The sequence below is a fragment of the Pezoporus wallicus genome, unplaced genomic scaffold (genome assembly GCF_028554395.1).
Source record: "Pezoporus wallicus isolate ANWC-B61680 ecotype Strahan unplaced genomic scaffold, APGP_CSIRO_Pwel_v1 contig_6897, whole genome shotgun sequence".
In the NCBI taxonomy this organism is placed as follows: Eukaryota; Metazoa; Chordata; class Aves; order Psittaciformes; family Psittacidae; genus Pezoporus; species Pezoporus wallicus.
The window spans coordinates 371,283-392,635 of record NW_026636510.1 but is presented as its reverse complement, the minus strand read 5'-3'; the positions used below and the strand labels follow the sequence as shown (position 1 = coordinate 392,635).

At 38.4% G+C, this 21,353-nt stretch overlaps 1 protein-coding gene across 1 annotated transcript; it reads right to left on the bottom strand.

The window, feature by feature from the left end:
* Positions 1-200: 200 nt before the first annotated feature.
* Positions 201-19,381, bottom strand: KNG1 (kininogen 1). Its single transcript, XM_057400391.1, has 10 exons — positions 19,149-19,381; positions 16,149-16,259; positions 15,111-15,195; positions 11,884-12,056; positions 10,083-10,190; positions 7,939-8,020; positions 6,669-6,835; positions 5,106-5,213; positions 3,342-3,431; positions 201-1,762 (listed from the first exon to the last, which is right to left on the bottom strand). Exons 1-10 carry the CDS (start codon positions 19,341-19,343, stop codon positions 938-940), a joined length of 1,944 nt encoding a protein of 647 aa, XP_057256374.1. The 5' UTR covers positions 19,344-19,381; the 3' UTR covers positions 201-937.
* Positions 19,382-21,353: the final 1,972 nt, after the last annotated feature.

The window sequence follows — 21,353 nt, the reverse complement described above, 5'->3', positions numbered from 1 at the left end:
TGGAGAGGGAGTGTCAGCTGTATAAATCGTTGGCTCCATAAAGAGAAAACATATTTTAAGTTGCCAGAAATACTTGGTGCGTTTTAGGTAATATATCGCACCAAAAACTCAACCTTTGGAAGATATCTAGAGTAGAAAATACAATCTATTCTCTAAATTACGCATAACCTATAGAAGAAGGCAGACAAATTGTAGGCAACTAAAGTGTTTGCATTTTTTTCATCTGTCATATTTATGCACCTCTGTCACATGAAAGATCTGTCAATCACAGTGCCTCTGCGGTGTACTTAGCATAATGTTCCTAGGGAATAAAAGAGCTGCACTATTCAGGATTCTCCCAGTTGTTCCTGGTTATATCATTCAACAGAACAACTGCTAGTGATAGAATAGTGGTAATACTAACCTATTTAAAGAAACTGACAGGTAAAACAAGTTCACTTGTTTTATTTTGTTCTTTAAAAGCTTCTTCCAGAAAATTAGAGAAATACTATTTCAGATATCTAAGAAAGGCATCCTTGGGTTGCTTTTGTCTTATCCATATTTGATCAAGAGTCTTCATGTAATCTGCAAAATACTTTGTGACACTTTCAAACATGATACAGTGAGATTTGATGCAGCGATTCACTTTGTACTTACAGCAATTTGAGGCAGATACAATTTTAATTTCTGCAGCCAAAGGTTATTGACTCGCCTGGTGCCCTTACTAAACAGATTCTGAAGCATCGGTGTCATTGCCTGATTTACATCTTCCCAAATATATGAAAATACAGAGTATTGCCTTATGGTCCTAGGTCCCCAGAACTGGTGGTGACCTTCTTGGGTATCTTAGTTAACAGAATAGGAGCTTTTGCCTCTTCACATTTTAAACATTTTGAAAGGCCATATTTTTTTTCTTTTTCTATATATAATTTCTGGAAAGGCTACTACAGTGTTTGAATTATAGTAAAGCATCTGAGAGATCAAGGTCTTTCATTTCATTTTGGGAAGGTGTTGAGATTTCTGTCGCTGGATTGCTGTTTTCTACTGCAGAAGGCAAGAGATCCTCATTTGTGAATTCTCTGGGAAAGCTAGAAGGTGCTGGAATGTCCATAATTTCTTTCCATGGTTTTCCAGGGCATCTGGGGAGAGGAGATTCTGGGCGATCTGACAACCCATTAAATAGAGAAGTATCAGGAAGAATTTGTGGTTCTGCAGGTGTACTGGTTTCCTTTCTTGCAACCCCTGGGTTACCTGTCTCTGATGCTGTTTCAGCACTGGGTGATGGGAGGGTTTTGTTTTGGTTAAAACCACTTTCATTGGACTCCTCAGAAGATTTGGGGTTTGGATGTTTATGTTTCCCATTTTTACTGTGTTTTTTATGCCCACACCCATGACCAGTTCCGTGCCTGCAACCATTTTGATGTTTATACCTTCTGTCAGGCTCATGATCCTTTTTATGCCCATGATGATGCCCATGATGATGCCCATGTTTATGCCCCTGCTCATGCCCGTGTTCATGCCCGTATTTATGCTCAGGTTCATGCCCATGTTTATGCCCATGTTCATGCCCGTGTTTATGCTCAGGTTCACCTTCACCTTCTGGTTCCTGTGCACCATCTTCTCTTGTTTCTATATCAGGTCTTTGCTCATCTTCTCTCGTTTCTTTATCAGGTCTTTGCTTTTCTTCTTCATTTTTATCAGAGCACGGCATTTCATTTGGCTGATTTAGCATAACAAGTCTTCGAAAAGGTGTGAATCCAGGAGGCCTTCTTAGTAATACAGCCTAAAAAACATTGCAATAATAGCCATATTTCTTACATAAACAAGAATGATCATTTCAGATTCGAGAGATTCAGAAGTTGGGTCATTGCAGTATATGAATCATTTAGCAGAAATATGTTACCATATTTTAAAGTAAGCTAAATAATTATCTTTTCTGTCTGTGATAAGTGTGGAAACATAAACATCCTCCTGAATACCTCCAGAGTATTTTAGCAGTTATGTGTTAAAAGAAAAACTTAAGTATCACTGAAATATTGCCAATTTAACATGAGAATGGTACTATAGAGAGGAGAATGTGTACTTGTTTTAATTTATGAACAATATAGATGATTTCTAAGACTAAATGTCCCTGCACTTGTTAGAATTTAACACTCTGATGTATAAAACCAGTTTGTGCTAAAGACAAACACATATCTGAGTACTCAATACCAGAATGCACAAAAGATCTGGGTTGTTTTCTTATATGAAATGTAACTATTCAATTTTTTCATTTGTCATTTTTTCATATGTCAATTTTTTGCATATGTCAAATGTTTCTACATTTGACATATGCATCTCATAAGAATGCTTAGAAATAATACATATAGGTTGAAGTTGATAGTATGAAATGTTATGAAATAGTCATTTGTTATTGAGTAATCTCTATTTCCCACCTCTTAAACTAGAAGGCAGAGACTGAATGCATGATGTGCAGTCACTGTCCTATATGGGTTTCATATCTCTCCACCATTTGCAGTCTCTAGTTGCAAATCAGAGTTGTTTGGGATGGAGCTAAACTTGAAAGTTGATATGGATATTGTAGTGAAAACAAAGCAGAGAGTCATTTACTGTTGCTACATAATGAAACAATAGGTAGTTACGAAGATGCTGAGCACAGTGAAGCTACTGATTATGAATACAAGTTAATCAATCTGACTTTATTCAGAGTATCTTCTTCATTGTGGAGTATGGGAGTCCCTGCATTTATCAAAAAAACCTGCAATCATCAGAACTACAAAAGTTCTGATAATAAAAGAGATTTATATTTCATTCTGAAATTTTCAAAGTGACCCATGTTCAGGGCTGGTTAATTGTGGAGCTGGGCACAAAGGAAACTGAAAGATCTTCTTGCAGAAATTGGCAGCCCATGGCGGGAGATGCACTACTCATATGAAAAGATTTGCAGATGCTTTTGAAATCTGTGGGGAATAATCACTGCATTGTCAAATACATTTTTGTCTCAATTTCTAAGCCTTGAATCATAATTCAAAGGAGCTGCTGGGGCTTGATATTTCAGAGCTTAACTGGATAATGCAAAGGAGTAGTTGACAAGCAGAGTGTTCTCTCTGTCCTGTTGCCTTTATGTTTCTGTAGTCACTGGGTTATCCCCTGTCTCACCTTGTCATGAGACTGACTCCAGTGTAACAAGTTGCTGAGGTTAGAGATTGAGAGGGAGGAGTGTGGCGTTACTGAAGTTGTTAACAATGTGTTCCTTTATATTTGGTACAAAGTATGGGTTAATTTGGAATGGATAAAGAATTTAATGACTGCCTTGGTTCTATGCTCTACTTATGATGATGGGTAATGAAAAGGAGTCATACCTTTGACCGTTCTTTCGAGCAGTTAACCTGGGGAAAGATTTTATTCTCCCATGGGATCACATGAATTTGTGCTTCACATGACAATGGCACCTGTTGACAAAACAAAACCCAACACATTAAGGCATCAAACACAAAGGAAGAGTTGTGCCCAAAAAAAAAAAACAAACCAACAAATACAAACATTATTTTTTAATAATACTTTTAAATACAAATATAACTTCACCCAAATATCTATGAAATGCATCCTGGTAATGGAGACTTCTTTACTGGGACACATCTGCTTAGCTTTTTGAGGTTACAAAATACCTGTGTGAACACTTAATTTTAACTTAAATTGAAGATTGGATCTTGAAAAATTGGATATTTCATCCCCAGCACTTTTGGAGCACTAACTGTTTAATCTGCATGATATTCCTAAGAAATATAGTTTGTTGGTGATATTTCTCATTCTAAAATATTGGGAAATTGAAGTAGAACAGCATTTTTTCCTATTCAGAGCCTGCTGCAGTAATGGATTTTAAATTCTCACAGGTAAATACTGCTCATTTAATGGGAAAAGAGAGGGAAAATGAAGCCTCTTTTTCCCAGCCAAATCCCTTGCCAATGGTTTCTGGCCCTATCAACATTACTCTCCAGTGTCTGGAACACATTTTTCTGGCATCAGCAGCATGCATTCCAGAAACATCATTCCTTTGCACACCAGTAACACTCCATTTTCATGTTTTCGTTAGCTGCAAGTCATAGAATCATAGAATGGTTTGGGTTGAAGGGGACCTTAATGCTCATCTAATTTCAATCCCCCTGCCATGGGCAGGGACACCTTTCACTAGAGCAAGTTGCACAAAGCCACATCCAACCTGGCCTTGAACACTGCCAGGAATGGGGCAGCCACAGCTTCTCTAGGCAGCCTGTGCTAGAGTCCCACCACCCTCATAGTGAAGATTTTTTTACTGATATCTAATCCAAATCTCCCCTCTTTCAGTTTAAACCCTTGGGTTTAAACTACATGCCCTTGTAAAAAGTCCCTTTCCACCTAATTTGTAGGTCCCCTTTAGGTGCTAGAAGACTGTTACAAGGTCTCCCCAACTTTTTCAGCCTGTCTCCATAGGAGAGCTGCTCCAGCCCCCAGATCATCTTTGTGGCCTTCTGTAGATTTGCACCAGCAGGTCCACATCCTTTTTATGTTGGGTCTTCCAGAGCTGGACACAGTACTTTAGGTGGAGTCTCATGAGAGTACAGTAGAGGGGAAGAATCACCTTCCTCAACCTGCTGGCCACGCTCCTTTTAACACAGCCCAGCAGATGGCTGGCTTTCTGGGCTGCTAGTGCACACTGCTGGCTCATGTTGAAGCTTCGCATCAACTGATATCCCCAAGTCTTCTCCTCAGCGCTGCTCTCAAGTCCACGGAATCAGGAGTATTGTAACTCTTTCCTTTCACAGCAGCCTTTTTCCTCCCTTTCCTTGGCTCATTATTATCAGAAGAAAGTTCCTTTTGCTTTGCCATGAGCATTGATCCTGCAGTTGGAGTGACTCAGTGTCGCTCAGTTTCAGCTTCTTTTTTTATTGACATTGACACTGCCTGGGGTTACAAACAGTGAAACATGTCCTGCTTGCTGAAACAAAAGTTTACTGAAAGAGGTAAGAGAACTCAGGATGTGATTTTACTTAAGTACTTAAGTACTTTACTTAAGTGTTTACAAGTTCTAATGCAAATGAATTTGTCCATGAGGACTATTACAGTTGGCAACAGTCATCATTACTTACACTGTCTGATGTGGCTTCGCAGTCTTCATTAATTTTTTCAAAGTCTGTCTTTGAACAGTTTGTCTTCCGGACTGAAAATGTTACATGGTATTTTTGTCCTGCAACCTCCTGGAAAATTAGCAAAAAGACTTCCTGTGGTAAAGGCATTTTATTGAAAAGGGTTCACAGGAAATTTTTCTATGAGCTTATACTCCTTACATTCTACAAGTCCTGACCACTGCGACAACATATGTTAAGAACAATATAAAAATATTTGGAGGCAAACCTATCTGCTTCTAATCAACTTACTTTATTCCAATTCCCATTCTCAAAAATTCCAGTATTGAAATTGAAGGAAACAGGTCACAATAATATCAGCCCCACAGGTTTGGTTTTGTTGTAGTTGATGCCTATAGCAATTTCATCAATAACAAATGAAGTCATTAGAGATACTTCTGTAGAGACCCAGATATGATGGAAGAAAAGTTGAATGTGCATAAAATGAAGTATGTGATGAGCAGGCTCAGTTGAAAACGGACGTATTTGCCAAATGCATTAAGGAGAGAAACTGCATAGGTTCAAGAATGTGCCTGGTACAAGTTCTCCTAGTATTTTTTACAGAGCCCAAGATAACATATCTTGTGTCAGAGATAGCAGGCAAGACATGAAATTCTGTCTCTTTTAAGTATGTTTTTAAAGTATATGCACGCCAGTATCAACCATGATATGAAAAGTGAGAAAGAAGAATAAGATCTGAACGAAGAAAAAAGGTTTAAAAAAAGAAAAAGAACTGATATTATTAGTAAGATAAAGTGAGCTTTTGAGAAAAGCTCTGCTGTGCTTTTCCTGCCTCCTCCACTGGTACCATCATACTCAGAAGTTTTTACCAAAGTATTTTCTGAATCACTCCACTGTCTTATTTCCAATTCTGTCCTAAACCTCTGTTTTGATAGATTGGGACTGTAAAGAAGGCAAGTACTGACCAATATTATCCTCCTAATTCCTTGTTTTTCTTTACCCAGCTGTATTTATCTGTACATCTTAAGTTACACACAGGTATACTTAATCTAGCTGGAGTATTATTATTAGCAGAATCAGTATATAAATTAGCATATTTCTCAGAGAAATTGTGAAGCCCCACTTCTTGGAGCTTAGAATAGGGTTGACAGCATCTAAAATAACATAAGAGAGTATTGGTGTGGTGAAACCACATAAGTGGTTTCATCTAATCATTCTTCTTTTACTTTAGAAGTCTATGGTATGTTTAAAAAGGCTGGTTAAAAGTGGGGTAGATATACAGAAATCAGGTAGTCTGAATCAACCTTCTCTCCATGCTTTTAAAATTGTGTTGTTTAAAAAAAATATTAAAAAAATCAAGAGATGGGACGTTTTTAACTCAGTTCTGAATTCAAGCCAAGGTGGATAAAACTTAGCAAGGAAAACTGCATGGATATTTCAGTTACCACATTTTATCACACATAGAGGAAAATATTATTTGAAATAGAAATACAAACGTTAGCTAAAATTCAGCTCAGACCAATAACACTGCCACGTCTGTTCCTCATCCCTCTGGTATATCCCAACCTGAACTGTCGCTGCTTCTATTTCTCCACTTTTGTAGTAGAAATCATCATTGCTTTCTGAATTATACTTCTCCATGGAAACCTTCAGTAGTTCCTTCAGTTCTGGGTTGTCTTTTGCGACAGTCTTTGGACAACCAGTTTGAGTGGCAGGAATTACTGTCTCTTCAACTGAAAAAAAGCAACAGATTTCAGATATAAGGAACAAAAAAATCAGTCTAGATAATGGCTGGAAAAAAGTTATAAACCTCTACCTTCTGGAACATTTCATGTTTGGCTCTATCAAATGAAACCAAAATATATTTGAGTTTTGTATGATCAGCATGATCAGGTGTTGGTTATCTAAAAGAGTACTACATCAGCACCTGGTGTCACATTGGATGCTTAACAATTTACTCACAGAAACTAGAATGGTGTGTACCAATTGTGGGTAGCTAGCAAATAAAGAGAGGGAACATCTACGCATATGGAAAGAACTGACTCAGCTGAAATGAGAGATGTACGTTATTGCAATGAATGAGTGTGTGGAAGAATGCCATTATCTCTTGAAAACAAGTTTGAATGGGTGAGAATGCATCACTTACTACACGGAGTAGTACTGTGTACCCTGCTGTAAAGCTCTGAAGCTGTGATAACCTGTGTCAAAATAGATGGTTGGAGGAAAAAGTAGCAATAAGAAGACCATTTGGGAGTTTGACTGCAATGAACTTACAAATTCTAAGAAATTTATTTACTGGGGAAAAAAGAAAGCCTCTAACATAACAAACGTAAATATAGCTATGCAATAGAAAATGAGCAATGGTAGCATCATTAGATGAATTACCAGTTTTGGACAAAATCTTCAAAGTCTGCAGCTCCTTTCGCTTTCAAAAGAATACATTGGCGTTCTTTGGAATGTTAGAAGAAGCTACTATTTAAACAATATGATATTAACTTCCTTGTCATTGTAGTGGAAAAAGAATTCATTCTTGTAGGATAGTTACTGAGTTTGTTAACCTCCAAGTGACAGTCAGCAACCACTTCCATGTAACAGAAATAGGGCAGTATATAAATGATAAAATGTAACTTTTAGCTATATAAGAAATACTTGTAGGAAGTGAAAAGTCTGTGGTCATTTTTCATTAAGAGGCAGTGCTTTTCTGGTCCCAGAAGAATTACTTTTTTGTTATTATCTGTTTTCATCTCTTGTATTTTTATTTTGTCTTTCTTTTTACAATTGTAAAAAAACATTGAAAAGTGCAGAACGTGGCAAATTGATAGTACCTGTGACATACCTGGAAGCTTGCACTGGCTTACAATATCCACAATCACTTTCTGAAGACTTTGATATGCTTTGGCATCACATTTACCTACATGCTAGAATAAAAAACACAAAACAGCTTGTTACTTAGAAATAATGAACAAGCTCATGTTCTAAGTCAGCATACTGCTAAGTCAAGTATACTACTAATAATTCCTTCCTTCCTTCAATATAGTGGGAGGAAGAAGCCTGACAGGCAGTCTGCAGAGCCAACAAATGATTTGGGCTTAAAAGGACCACTCAGGGAAAATAAAACCATAAAAGAGAATCTAAATGGACTATTCGTATGTGTTAATTACAGAAAGAAACAGGGAGGTTTACAAGCCAGAATCCTGTTTAATGGAGAACTCATTGGCTTTTTTGTCTCAAACTGTGAAGACCAAAAGGATTATGAAATTAACAAATCAAACATTATTAAGTTTCTTGTATTTACTCAGGTGTTTTAAAGAAACCATGGTAGACGGCTTACTTAAAGTTGTCTTGGTATTTTAGAGCTGGAAGAAAGCAGATATCGATCCAGTTCTGTTTTAAAAAGGTTATAAACCCATAGAACTGATGTCTGTACCATTCCAGTGACTAGAAATAGTTATAAGAAAAGAATTAGGGGGCATGAATACATCAAGGAGAGACCCAGGTTTCTGTAGTAAACAGAAGTCATATTTTGCAGATTTATCGAAGTTCTTCAAAAGCATCAAGAAAAGTGGGTCAAGAGACCTGTTGATAAAGTATATGTAGATTTTAAGAAAGGTTTCAGTGAAGTCTCTTATCAAAGACTCTAAAAGAAACTAATCAATTGTAGAATAAAATCTTAGGGCTCTGACAGATACTGTTTTCAAAGCATCCGTAAAAAAATCTGCTTAGCTGTTGGTTTAGAAAAAATAATAAAAAATAATATCAAGTCTTATTGTCCAGGTTAAAGAGAATGATATTATGCTCCACTGAAGTAGTTCTGTGGTTCACATGTATGTCAGATACAGGGTGCTCCCTGTATCCTCCCATTTCAAAATGAGTAGTACAGAGCTAAATAAAGGTATGAAACAACTTCCATGGAATTTGGTCATTCCAATGTATGGAATAGTCTTGGAATATATATTCTAATAATATCTGATGATGATCTATTAACAAGGCTTCTTAGCAGTTCAGGGGATAAGCGATAAAAATCTAATCCCACTAACCCTGTGTGATCAAAGCACTATGTGAATGAGGTAGCACTCTTGCATTAGGCGAGGTGGCAGAAGTCATTACCTCTAGGTGACAGGCTGGAAAATTCAGGCTCAAGCAGATTAAGTAACTTGCTTAAGGTTTAAGGGCAAGTGTGGGTAATGAAAAGATTTGCTTTACCTAGTTTGATTCTAACTCTTCTATTATTTACCAGGGTTGTCATTCTTCCCTTTTTTGATCAATGCCTCTGAAACATGCCATAGCATTCTTGAGACATCCAAGGAGTAAGTTTTGAGCAAGAGAGGCTCTTGAATTTAACACTTAACAGTGCACTTCCACAACAGCTGAAGCAGATGTGAGTTGGGACTTCTGTGGTTCCTCCCCTCCCATTTGCCACCACTGTTCATTACTATTCGTGTTCCTGCCCTCTATTTGCAGAAGCACTTTTCTTCATTCATTGAGAGACAGTTAATTCTGTTCCAGATCAGAGGAAACACCTGGTTTTGCAATACTGTTTAGCTAGTGTATGTATGTTAATAAATGTCTTTTGAAGCTCTCTTATTTGGACTATGGTAGGGGTAAAGTGGTAATTCAGCTACTTACTTTTCTTTGAGAATATGTCTTAAGCTGGAATAATAGCGCTTATTTTAATTATTGGGTTTGGGGTTGTACCTGAGTAACTCCTTGAATATCTGGATAAGAGCTTCTCAAGGGATTTATTGTCTGGGTGAGACTTTTTAGATTCTGTAATCTGTAAGCATTTCAGTGGTCGTCTTAGTAACCAATTCAGGAGAAGACAGGTGTTTTAATTGCATAAATAGACACCTATCTACAAGGCTGGATTTAAACTTCATTCACAAAGTGAAGCAAGACTATAAATATTTTCTTGAGCCAGATATTAATGATTATTTGTTAATATGACATTTTCTCAATTAATAAATTTTGAAGATTACTTACACCTCTGGAAGTGGTTTTGCACTCTGGAGTTAAATCTTGAAATTGGTCTTTGGAGCAATTAGTCTCCTCAATTTCATATTTAATTGCATAATTCCATCCAGCTACCACCTAGAACAGATATTTTGGAGATACATCATGTAAACCAGTACAAACTTGGAACTTAAACTATTAAATGTGATTTGCAAAGAAAGCAAAACAACTTTTCTCGTGCCTTCCATCCATCAAGTCACCTTGCAGTCATTGAGCCATAGAGTATTCATGGAGAGAAAAGAAAAACACCAAACTTGTTCTTGTGATACAAAAGTTAAACTAAGTCAGGCGTACACTACAAGCACACTTTGTATTTAGATTCCACTTCTCCTAGCAAGCCTGCAACCTCATAATGGTTGGTTTTTTGTGCTTTCCTCCAAAGTATGTGTAACTTACTACTCCCAGTGACAGGAAGCTGGTCTAGATAGATGACTGTACTAATACAGCTTGGCAAGTCCTATGTTCCTGAGTATGGGACATAGTAAAGAAGTATCTGAATAACGTAGCTTTATACTGCTGACATCATTTGTTATTGACTATCTTGCAATTATCATCACCTATAATTCTGTCTGCCTTCCCCTGCCTGCTGTTTTGTTCAGATTTGTGACCCTTTTTTTCATTTTCTCTCCTGGAAGTGATTCAGTTTTCCTCACTATGGCTACTGCTGCTCACCCATGAAATCTCTCCATGTCACAGTGTTGGGCTAGAAAGGGGAAATAAGAGCCAAATATAGGAACTTTCCATTCCGGCTCAATTAAAGTGGAGGGCTCTGACTACTCTCTGTTGGCCAGAAGTGACATGATGGTTCTCTTTCCAGCTGCTGGATTTTAGTCTGTCCGTGACATTTTGTCATGTGGCTTAAATGTTGTGCAATCTTGTCCTTCAGCTAAGAGGATCATTGCCATCAGTAAATAGAGAGAGGACAGTCTGAATTAAATCATGGGTCAAATTGATATGAGATTAGAAATGCTTTTTGGCTAAGTAAATACATATACATACAAAGAAAAGGATCTGTATTTGGTGTTAGGTTATATACTGGTTAAAAAAAAATAAACTCTACTTTCTAGCAACAATCACACTATCCAAGGGAAAGCCTTTCACAGAGAAATAATTGTTGCTTGGAATACCAGATGACACAGAATTTCTGCAACTTGAGAAGTCACTTCTTTCAAAGCAGATATTATTGTGCAGAAATCTTTCGGCAAGTGGCATGTTGGCATTTTGTTTTTCTTACCCAATTTTCCTGTATGGGGTTTACTTGTACTATAGTGTGTAGCAGCTGCTTGCATATGAGCACTAATGCATTGCAAAAACATAGATGCCTGCTGCTGTTTGAGAGGCTGAAGAGTATATGAGATGTCTGTGCTGGCTGGCAGTTTTGTCACAGCACCTAAGACAGATCTGCTCCTGCTGGAGCTTCAGGGTGAGGCCAAGTAGAATACCCAAGAGTCTTGAAGATGACACAAGGTGTCTGTGTCAGCAGTGAATGCAAATAAACTGGGACTGAACACTGGTTAGATGGAACTGCAGACAAAGTATGTTTGCCACCAGTTCGTAAAGTTAAAAGCTTTGAAAATACAGTAGGTAACAATTTATGATTTCTTATAAATGAAGAGAATTATTTACAGGATCTACTCTATATGTATTTTGTATACTTTTATTATGAATTATAACCTAACTTAAAAATCAGAAACATGTACATAAAACAATCAGGGTCTGGAGTTTTGTGGGGTTTTTTTTGGTAAAATTTAGAGAAAAATCGTACACAAACCTGTCTTGTAGCTTCTTTTATTTCCACAAGCTTAAAAAGGGCAGGTTCACCACTATGCTTGTTAAACTTCTGAATGGCTTGTTTCAGAATTTCCAGCACTACTGAACTGTCACTTGATATAGGATGAAAGCATCCAAGACATGTAGCCTGAGTAAGTGTTATCTTTGGCATAGCTGCAAAACAAAACAAAAAGAAAAAAAAAAGGACTTCATGTAAAACAGTCCCAGGTTTTAATTTTTCCTATGTGGGAATGAGAGAAAAGGCTCAATGAGCTAGAACCTTTCCTGCATTTAACTGGGAGGAGCAAAACCAGGCACAGCTACAGGTTGGGCAGAGAAGAGATTCAGAGCAGCCCTGCGGAGAAGGACTTGGGGGTGTTGGTTGATGAGAAAATGAACATGAGCAGGCAGTGTGCACTTGCAGCCCAGAAAGCCAACCGTATCCTGGGCTGCATCAAAAGGAGCGTGACCAGCAGGTTGAAGGAGGTGATCCTGCCCCTCTACTCTGCTCTCCTGAGACCTCACTTGGAGTATTGTGTACAGTTCTGGTGTCCTCAACGTAAAAAGGACATGGAACTGTTGGAACATGTCCAGAGAAGGGCCACGAGGATGATCAGGCAACTGGAGCACCTCCCTTATGAAGATAGGCTGAGGAAGTTGGGGCTGTTCATCCTGGGGAAGAGAAGGCTGTGTGGAGACCTCATAGCAGCCTTCCAGTATCTGAAGGGGGCCTATAGGGATGCTGGAGAGGGACTCTTCATTAGGGACTGTAGTGATAGGACAGGGGGTAACGGGTTAAAACTTAAACAGGGGAAGTTTAGGTTGGATATAAGAAGGAAATTCTTTCCTGTTAGGGTGGTGAGGCACTGGAATAGGTTGCCCAGGGAGGCTGTGAGTGCTCCATCCCTGGCAGTGTTCAAGACCAGGTTGGACGAGGCCTTGGGTGATATGATTTAGCGTAAGGTGTCTCTGCCCACGGCAGGGGGGCTGGAACTAGATGATCTTAAGGTCCTTTCCAACCCTAACTGTTCTATGATTCTCTGATTCTAAAACTCACATTTCAGTTTCAGGGCCTGCAAAGGCATTCACTGCATCATGTTTTTGTTTGTGGTGGTGGGGTGCATCCATGACATTTGGATCCAGGCATGGTTTCAGCAGCAAACTTCAGTCAGAGGTGTGGGTGAGTTCAGGAGTCATTGAATCTCCAAACCTGACACCACCCAGGAAGGGTCATCACTCATTCAGTCAGGCTAGAGCCACTGGAGGCTACAGCTTAGGAGATGTTCTTTCAGATTTTTCAATGCTCAGCTGCTTCCTGTCCTCACCATGTTTCAGGGTGGGGACTTTGGCACGTGTGCTTTGGCTCACCCATGTGAACTGCTCTGACTTTGAGCTCCTTCGGGACTGTAACTATTTTACTGCTGTGCTGTTTGAAACCCCTGCTAGTCACTGTGGCTGCCAGTTACCACTTGGTGTTACCTTCAGGATTAACCAACTGGATTGTCTGTGCATAGACAAGCTTGATGGGGGTGCTGTTTCCTACTCCTAATCCTATTCCTTCTCTTTCTAGTAATCATGGATTGGGTTTTCATAAATTAATTTTATAGTTCAGTACATAAATTAATTTCATGATTCAGTGAGCTTGAGAATGAAAGTGGGACAATATGGGGTCTCTATGGAATTGAAGTAAAATTTGTGTACCTTATCCTTAGCTGGCTTAAACTGGTTTTAATGGAGGTAAGCCAGCTTCCACCAGCCAGAAACCAGTCCAGAGTCAGTATGAATAAACTGTTCTACAAAGAAGGCTGCTACCTGACATGGTGGGGAAATCCCTCACCAGATAGGATCTATTGTTTTACTCTTTCCATTTTAATCCTTCAGATTTGATTTGTCTCTTCTGTACATTGTGAATATCTCAGTGTAAGCAATACTATTTAGTGTTAGCTCTCCAAGGGGTACTTGAGTGAGAGGTCCTGCCCTTTGTATTTTTACCATCACTTTTCTTGACTGACAAATATATGCATGTTACAGAAAAATATGACCATGTTTCCAAGGAGTAATCACAAAGTAGATAATAAAACATAAAGTGACTATGGTACCAGCATTTTCATAAGTGCTGAACAAACGAGTATTCTTTTTTCAGAATTGCTATGACTTGCTAAAAGGAGATGAGCTTCTTAGGCTGAATAGATAATTCATTTATGTATGTTTGATTAGTTTTCTAAGCAAAGATTCAAATGCAAATTTCCTTCCCATGCATTCTCTGTGGGATTCACACACCTTCTACTGGCAACTAGATGTCACCATTGCCCCACAAATGCATCTAAACCAAGTGATGTTTATTCTGTAGCAGAATATGGATTTTGTGTGTACTGCAGTTCCTAGAATGACACTGGCTGTAGGTATAGACATTTAGCTTTAAACAAGGTAATCAGGAACAAAAAACCGCAAGCTCCCAGCTACCGGTTAGTTTAAAACTAGCTTGAATATGTCTTACATGAACGCGGGGCATAAGCACATAGAGATCTCAGTTGTAAAGCTTTAAAGCAGTGATCTCTTTGTAATACAGGAAATTACTATGTGAACATAGTCATATATGAATGTCTTGCAGGCAAGAAATGTAGTACTGCTTATTGCTAAGGTCTAAAAGATATCACAGTTTCTTATGCATAATTACATCATTCCTAGATTTTTATTTTGTAAATTTTTTTTCTTTTTTTTTTTATGAGGGTAAATGTTCTTTTAGTGTGCAAACAGAAATAATTAATACTTTTTAGTTTGGATAAAATTAAGATACAATTTTGTAATATAGTTTTTTTTCTAATAATTTCTGGTGCAATTTTATACTTGAATAAATAAAGACAAATTTTAAAGCATGAGAAGTGGTATCTAGTCTCTAAGTTACTGATATGTTTTGATCTTAAGCAAATTCATTGTAACTTGGTATAATTCCAGTGTTTGAAGAAACTTACTACACCTGCCTGTGCTGGTTTTCATTACCCTGGACAGACATTGACAGTGCTTCATTAACTTAGTCTATATGTGCATAATAGTGAAGTGAAATTTTGTCTTTAACATGTAGTTGCTTAAGGATGATTATTTATAAATGTCTGAATAGAACAATAAGGAGCTCCTATCTTTAAAATTACCTGAAAGTGGCAGTATTATATAATTCCTATTCTTATTTGTCAATGTACTTGCTGAATGCTGCCCCAAACAGTTCCATACCTGGAAATATTTTGCAGTCTTGTGAAACATTACTTGTTTTTTCAGCATTATTCATGTGAACCTGAGCTGTGCATTCTCCTGTTTTCTGCAAAAATATATGATAACATTTGTCTTAAACTTGCTGAAGAAAAAGGCAATATTATATATTCTTGTAGCTGTTGAATAAAGTTGACAGTTGCAAATTGTGTTTGGGGAACAAGTTCATATGTACACTTGCAGTAATATCTAATTTGCTGGTTTGTTACCCAAAAATGAACAGTTTTGTTTGCGAGGAGAGTAGGGGATGAACTGAGCAGATAGTTTGAAAGATTGCTTTGTATCATGATTGATGCATGCTAATTAACTAAAGAATTTGCAGTCAGAATAATGGAACTGAACACATCCTCATAAATGAAGTCTGTATAAATTTTGTATTTATATCATTTCCACACTGCTAGGACAAGATAATGCCTCAATGACCATGGCATTTCACATTGATTCGTATGGTATCACAACCATCCCTTTTTTTGCATTGTGTAGTGTGGGAAGTAACAATGACTTCCACTGGATATATGCAGTGTTCATGCCCACTATGTGTGCCCCAATTGTATTTCCTCTCGGTGCCCTCTAGCAGCATGAGCCAGACATGCTTTATACTGCTAAAAGTCCTCTGTAAATCTTCTGCCATAGTGGCTTCCATGAGAGTATTTTTGTTGGTGCAGATCTGAAGTAAATTTGGTTGTGCAAGTTTCTATTATGCATAATTAACAGAAAGTTTTATAGCCCTTCCGTGTATGTTATGTTGAATTTATGGTGAACCTTCCTATTGAAGCACTGAAATGTTCCCTTCTGTACATATTCAGGATTATAATGGTAAACTCATTTTATAACGGTTAATTTAATGTTGTAAGTATTTCTGTATTGTACTTTAATCCTCTCAAAAGCAACACAGCTAAAAAAATTTAAATTCTCTGCTGTATTTTTCCCCAAGCAACTGCAGTCCTGGTTATTATGCTGATGTTTCTATACAGAAGACTTTTAAAGAGAACAGATACTTACAGCCTCTGCAGATACTTTGTAATCACAATCTTGCCAGAGTTTGTTTTCATCAGTGGCACAAGTGGTTTCTTGTATTCGGTATTTCACATAGAACTGTGCTTCAGGACCTGCCTGGATGAAAACATGCATGTCATTGTTTGTGTAGTGATAGATTAGGTGAAAAGACAAGAGCTTCAAAAGGTAAATACTATCCGTTTTATAGTACGGTCTCAGATTAGCTGCTGGTCTCCATACAAGGTCTCCCAAGTCTTCATAGTTCAGCAATTAACTTATCTAATTATATTAATGAGCCCTTACTTACAAAGGTAGGTAATATGTTGACACAATAGATGCAGTATGCTCAGCCACCTTCATTTTAAATTATAGTACCAAGATTTTTAAAACCAGAAATAAGTAGTTATATTCATACTCAGTACTGAGTATATTCATACTCATATTGAGTACTCCAAATAAGCAAATTTGGGTTGCTGCTCAAATAGCTAGCATAATTACCAGCTTGGACTGTGCTCCTGCCTGACTCCTCCACTCTTACTCTTGGCCTTCTCCCAGATCTGTCTACTTTACTTCTATACAATTCTATAGGCAGTCCAGAAACAGCAGCCAGCAACCCTCAGGCAGGCTGGCTGTGCCCAAACTGCCTTTACACTATAGTAACAGGGTATGTCGGCTGCCTTGCCTGCTTGGTGGAAAGGGGTGAGGAGACCATATGCTCTGGAGACAGCCTTTGGAAGTGCCTGCAATTTTCCTCCAGGCATTGAAGCCTGTGCTGCTCATGAGGGTAGATTATATATGTAAATATATTATGATATTTCATCCATAAGAGAAAACACAGACAAAGCATTAAGTGAAGTTAGGCCTGGCCTCTGGATTGGTTTCTGATTTTGGTAAATTAGGAGGGGCAATTTCTCCTTGACATAAACTGAGTAGTGAGACCGTGCCTACAGGTAACATTACCACGATGCAAGGTTTGTGGTTAATCCTTTAGAGGAAATGTAAAGCTGGAAATTACTACTTTCGCAGCCACTAAAGCTGCTTTTCCAACGTGCTTTATCTAGTACAAACACAGGCAGCTGCTGGACTTTAACACGTTATTCTCAAATGATACTGCTGGAGAATAAATTATAATTCTTGCCTTAGTGGTACCAAGAAAGTGAAGCTGAGGTGATGGAAGTGGAACATACTGGATTTACACTTGTATAGACACAGAACTAGATTCTGTGTTCTCTCATTTTCTGTTGAGTATTGCTACAACTACAGAAGTGTAGAGGTACCTGATATAATGGTTGAAAGTTGTAAAACAGGATGAAAGAGTCTCTAAAAATGTAATGGACTTAATCCTCAGCAGGTATAAATTAACTTTTATGGAGCTGCATCAGATTATATTATTGGGAATGTGGATTTAAAAAGAGCTGAATTCTGTTTTTTGTTACAGTGTTCTAAGTCTGCAGTAAATCAACTCAGTGAGTAAATGAAAGAAGTGAGAAAAGACATTGTTTCTGTATTTGTTGTTGGTCTATTTCATTATTATAATGAATAGCTATGCCTTTAACTGGGGCAGGTTCAGCCTTTCACCAGTCAGCTTTTATGTTTTATTACCTTATCAATAATGAATGTACATGAATATGTAATACCCAGCTATTTAATTAATGCATTCAACATTGTGAGACTAACGATGAGCAAAGTCTATACTCTTTTTAGAAAAAGAATAACGAATATGAGGAAATCTCTATTGCAGATTCCTTTTTTTAACTTAACATCATAGTCAGATCAATGATTCAAAGTAATAACTGATTTCCATCTCAGATCTTTTAAGGAAAGGAAAGATGGATATCTAGAGAAAGATAAATAATAATTGCAATAAACATGTTCTTAAAAACAGAACATTGTTTAAGATAAAATACTGAAACTAATACCTGTCCTTTGGGACTATCAGCAAAAGGAAGGTGATGTTACAGCTATGATATAATGATATTTGCATTTGGCTGTTGTTAAAGATGTGTGTTGGTCAATGAAGACAGTGAGACTTCGTTTGTTTAATATTAGTTGCATAAAGGGTTTGCCAGATTTCAGTCTTTGTCACTACATGATAAAATCTCCCCAGTTTGAAAACAGGAAAATCGGAGGGTAAGTGCCATGGGATGTAAGTAGTTTACTCTAAAGCATTTAGCAATTCATGTCCCTTTTCTGGGTAAAAGTGTCTTGTGATTTTGTAGTGCAAAATATTCTCTCTGACACTGGGTTTCTTATGTTTTACATCTGAAAATCCAATCCAATAGAAAGAAAATGCTAATGATGTTTTCAAGTAAAGTAATGCTTGTCATTGTTATGGTAATGTCTTCTTTGTATGCCTCTCAGAGATAAATACTCTTTTGTTAGATTAACACTATGCAGAAGGACTCCAGGCAAAGGATCATGTTTCGTTCTTTTTTCTTCTGTAATTTTAGCTGTCACCCTATTTGTCTAAACTGCTACCTAGCGCTTTTACATAGATCTGTGACTCGGGACTAGTGTCAATCAAATAATAGTCACAAATAATTTATTCCCTGTATTGCCAAATTTTATGAGGTCTTTCTTCTTCATATGTGCTACCAGCTCTTCTCAAATCAAGATAATACTCACATTTTTTAGAAAGTATGGTTTTGCCATTGATCTGACAACCTTACTGATGATGGAAAGGGATAGGATTCCCAGCACAGAAAGGAGAATTGAGAGTGGACTAGTAAGACACAAACTGTATTAGTGGTAGAAATGTTCTATTCTTTAGTCCCTGAATTAATAAGCAGTTCACCAGCACACATAGTTTTGTTGATAAGAACGTAATAGATGTTCCTTGTCACAGTAGTGAGTATCTTACTGTGCAAGTAATTTCTTTGGGTTTTTGTAAACGTTCTGGAATATGCTTTGCTGTCATGCTTACTTTCTTATGAAGGAGAGAGAGAGAATCTGATTCAGAGTGCATGAACAATTCAATCCTCTTTTTTTCTTTCAAAGTCTACTTACAGTTCTCTTGGCTTCCATCACCATGTGCAGAGCAAATTGATTACCAGTTGCTATGTCTCCGTTGTATTTCTTCAGTGCTGTGTCAACAGCTTGAAAGACATCAGGATCATCACAGTCCAAAAACTCATGTAGAAGAGGGGTGGCTCTGCTAGAGAAAAAGCTACAGCAGAGTGCTAGTACAATAAGATAGATCATAATTAGATTTTTAAAAAAGTGCCCCCTCTGAATTAGAAGGCTCTTTAAAAACCAAATTCAAAAGGAATGCTTGACAAGGTTTTAGTCACCTCTCGTGTTTTTCAGGAGCTACAGCTAAGTAAACAGAATGAATGGGCTGCTGGGGTTGGTTGGTTTTCATCATACCCTGTTTATACTGCAAATAAACTTCTGAGTTTATCTAAATAAACTTTATGTGGTCACCAGAATGACACTAGGGTTATCCACCTGCCATCAAAATAACAGGCTAAATGGCTGTAGTTGGGGACAGGATTAGACTAAGTAGGATGGCCCCTGGGCAAAAGAGAAAGCAGAATGTTTGTAGGTTTCTAGCTCCTTAAAGTCTAAACTGCTACTGAGAATCTATTTTTGAAGGCTTAAATGAAACACCCAAGAAGGTCACAGTAGCAATGAAGTTCTGGTTCTGGACAACAACCCTGTAAATTTTGTAGATCTGTTTAGTGTTCAGACTGCAATAGTTCTGAGAAGTCAGAACATGTTTGAAAAAGCCTTTGGACAGATGCATGTTGTTGAATATCGCGTAACTCTTCAATGACACTTGATAAACCTTGTCCTTCATGCTACTCTTGGAAGGGTCCATCCTTGCTGCCATGTGACAGCTACCTTTGGACCATGGATTAGTCTTCAGAATTTTTTGTTACCATTACAGGTAGGGAAAGTGATGCCCAAGAACAAGTGATTAAGTAATGTTGCCTGTGTTTGTCAGAGCCAGAATCAGAGTTGGCTGGGAACATCTGGTGCTTATCTCCAGTGCTGAGTACCAAATAGCTTTGCTTTAAATCTGTGAATGCTTTAGGATTGCCTCAGCTCCATTGTTCTAGTTGTATCTTGCTGTATTGAGTTTGCATGGCAAGGTTTTGGTAGTGGGGTTGTACAAGTGTGGCTTTTGTGAGAAGCTGCTGGAAGTTTCCCCCATGTCCAATAGAGCCGATGCCAGACAGCTCCAAAACGGAGCTGCTGCTGGCCAAGGCTGAGCCATTCAGCAAATGGTAGCGCCTCTGGGATAACATATTAAGAAGGGGGCGGGGGGAACAGCACAATAGCAACTTCAGCTGGAGAGGGGAGCGAAAATATGAGAGAGAAACAGCCATGCAGATAGGAAGATCAGTGAAGGAGGTGCTCCAGGTGTTGGAACAGAGAAACCCCTGCAGCCCATGGGGTGGCCTATGGTGAAGCAGGCTGTCTCCCTGTAGCCCATGGAGGTCCGCGGCGGAGCAGGGGTATGCTCAAAGGAGGTTGAGACCTTGTGAGAAGCCTGTGCTGGAGCAGAATCCTGTCAGGACCTGTGACCCCATGGAGAGAGGAGCTCACACTGGAGTAGGTTTTCTGGTAGGGCTTGTGACCCAGCAGGGACCCATGCTGGAGCAGTCTATTCCTGAAGGACTGCACTCTGCAGAAGTGACCTGCACTGGAGCAGTTCATTAGGAACTGCAGCCTATGGGAAGGACTCATGGTGGAGAAGTTAGTGGAGGATTGTCTCCTGTGGGAGGGACCCCACTGTGGAGCAGGGGAAGAGTGTGAGGAGTTCTCCCCTGGGGAGGAAAGAACGGCAGAGACAATGTGTGATTCTGTGACCACAACCCCCACTCACTGTTCCCCTGCACTGCTGGGATGGGAGGAGGTAGAGAATTTGGGAGTAAAGTTCAGCCTAGGAAGAAGGGAGAGATGGGTGGAAGGTGATTTTAAGATGCAGTTTTATTTCTCATTATCCTACTCTGATTTGATTTGACTAATTTCTCCAAGTCAAGTCTGTTTTGCCCTTGACAGTAATTGCTGAGTGATCTCTCCCTGTCCTTATCTCCACCCATGAGCCTTTGGTTATATTTTCTCTCCCCTGTCTAGCTGAAGAGGGGAGTGGTGGAGTCCAGCTGGGGTCAACCAGCCGCATTTGCTACAAGTTTTGCTTAAAGAAAATGCACTTTAGAGGCTTTGTGGATAAACTATGCAAGAAATAAGGTTGTTCATACATGG

What these genes read in the sequence shown, in the direction of transcription:
- KNG1 (XM_057400391.1), bottom strand. Translation starts at nt 19,343, where the DNA reads ATGATCTATCTTATTGTACTAGCACTCTGCTGTAGCTTTTTCTCTAGC. An exon ending in AGACTGCAAAATATTTCCAG is followed by an intron (nt 12,057 to 15,110) that starts GTATGGAACTGT and finishes TTTGTTTTGCAG; the next exon opens with CTATGCCAAAGATAACACTT. An exon ending in GCGAAGCCACATCAGACAGT is followed by an intron (nt 3,432 to 5,105) that starts GTAAGTAATGAT and finishes TTTTGTCAACAG; the next exon opens with GTGCCATTGTCATGTGAAGC.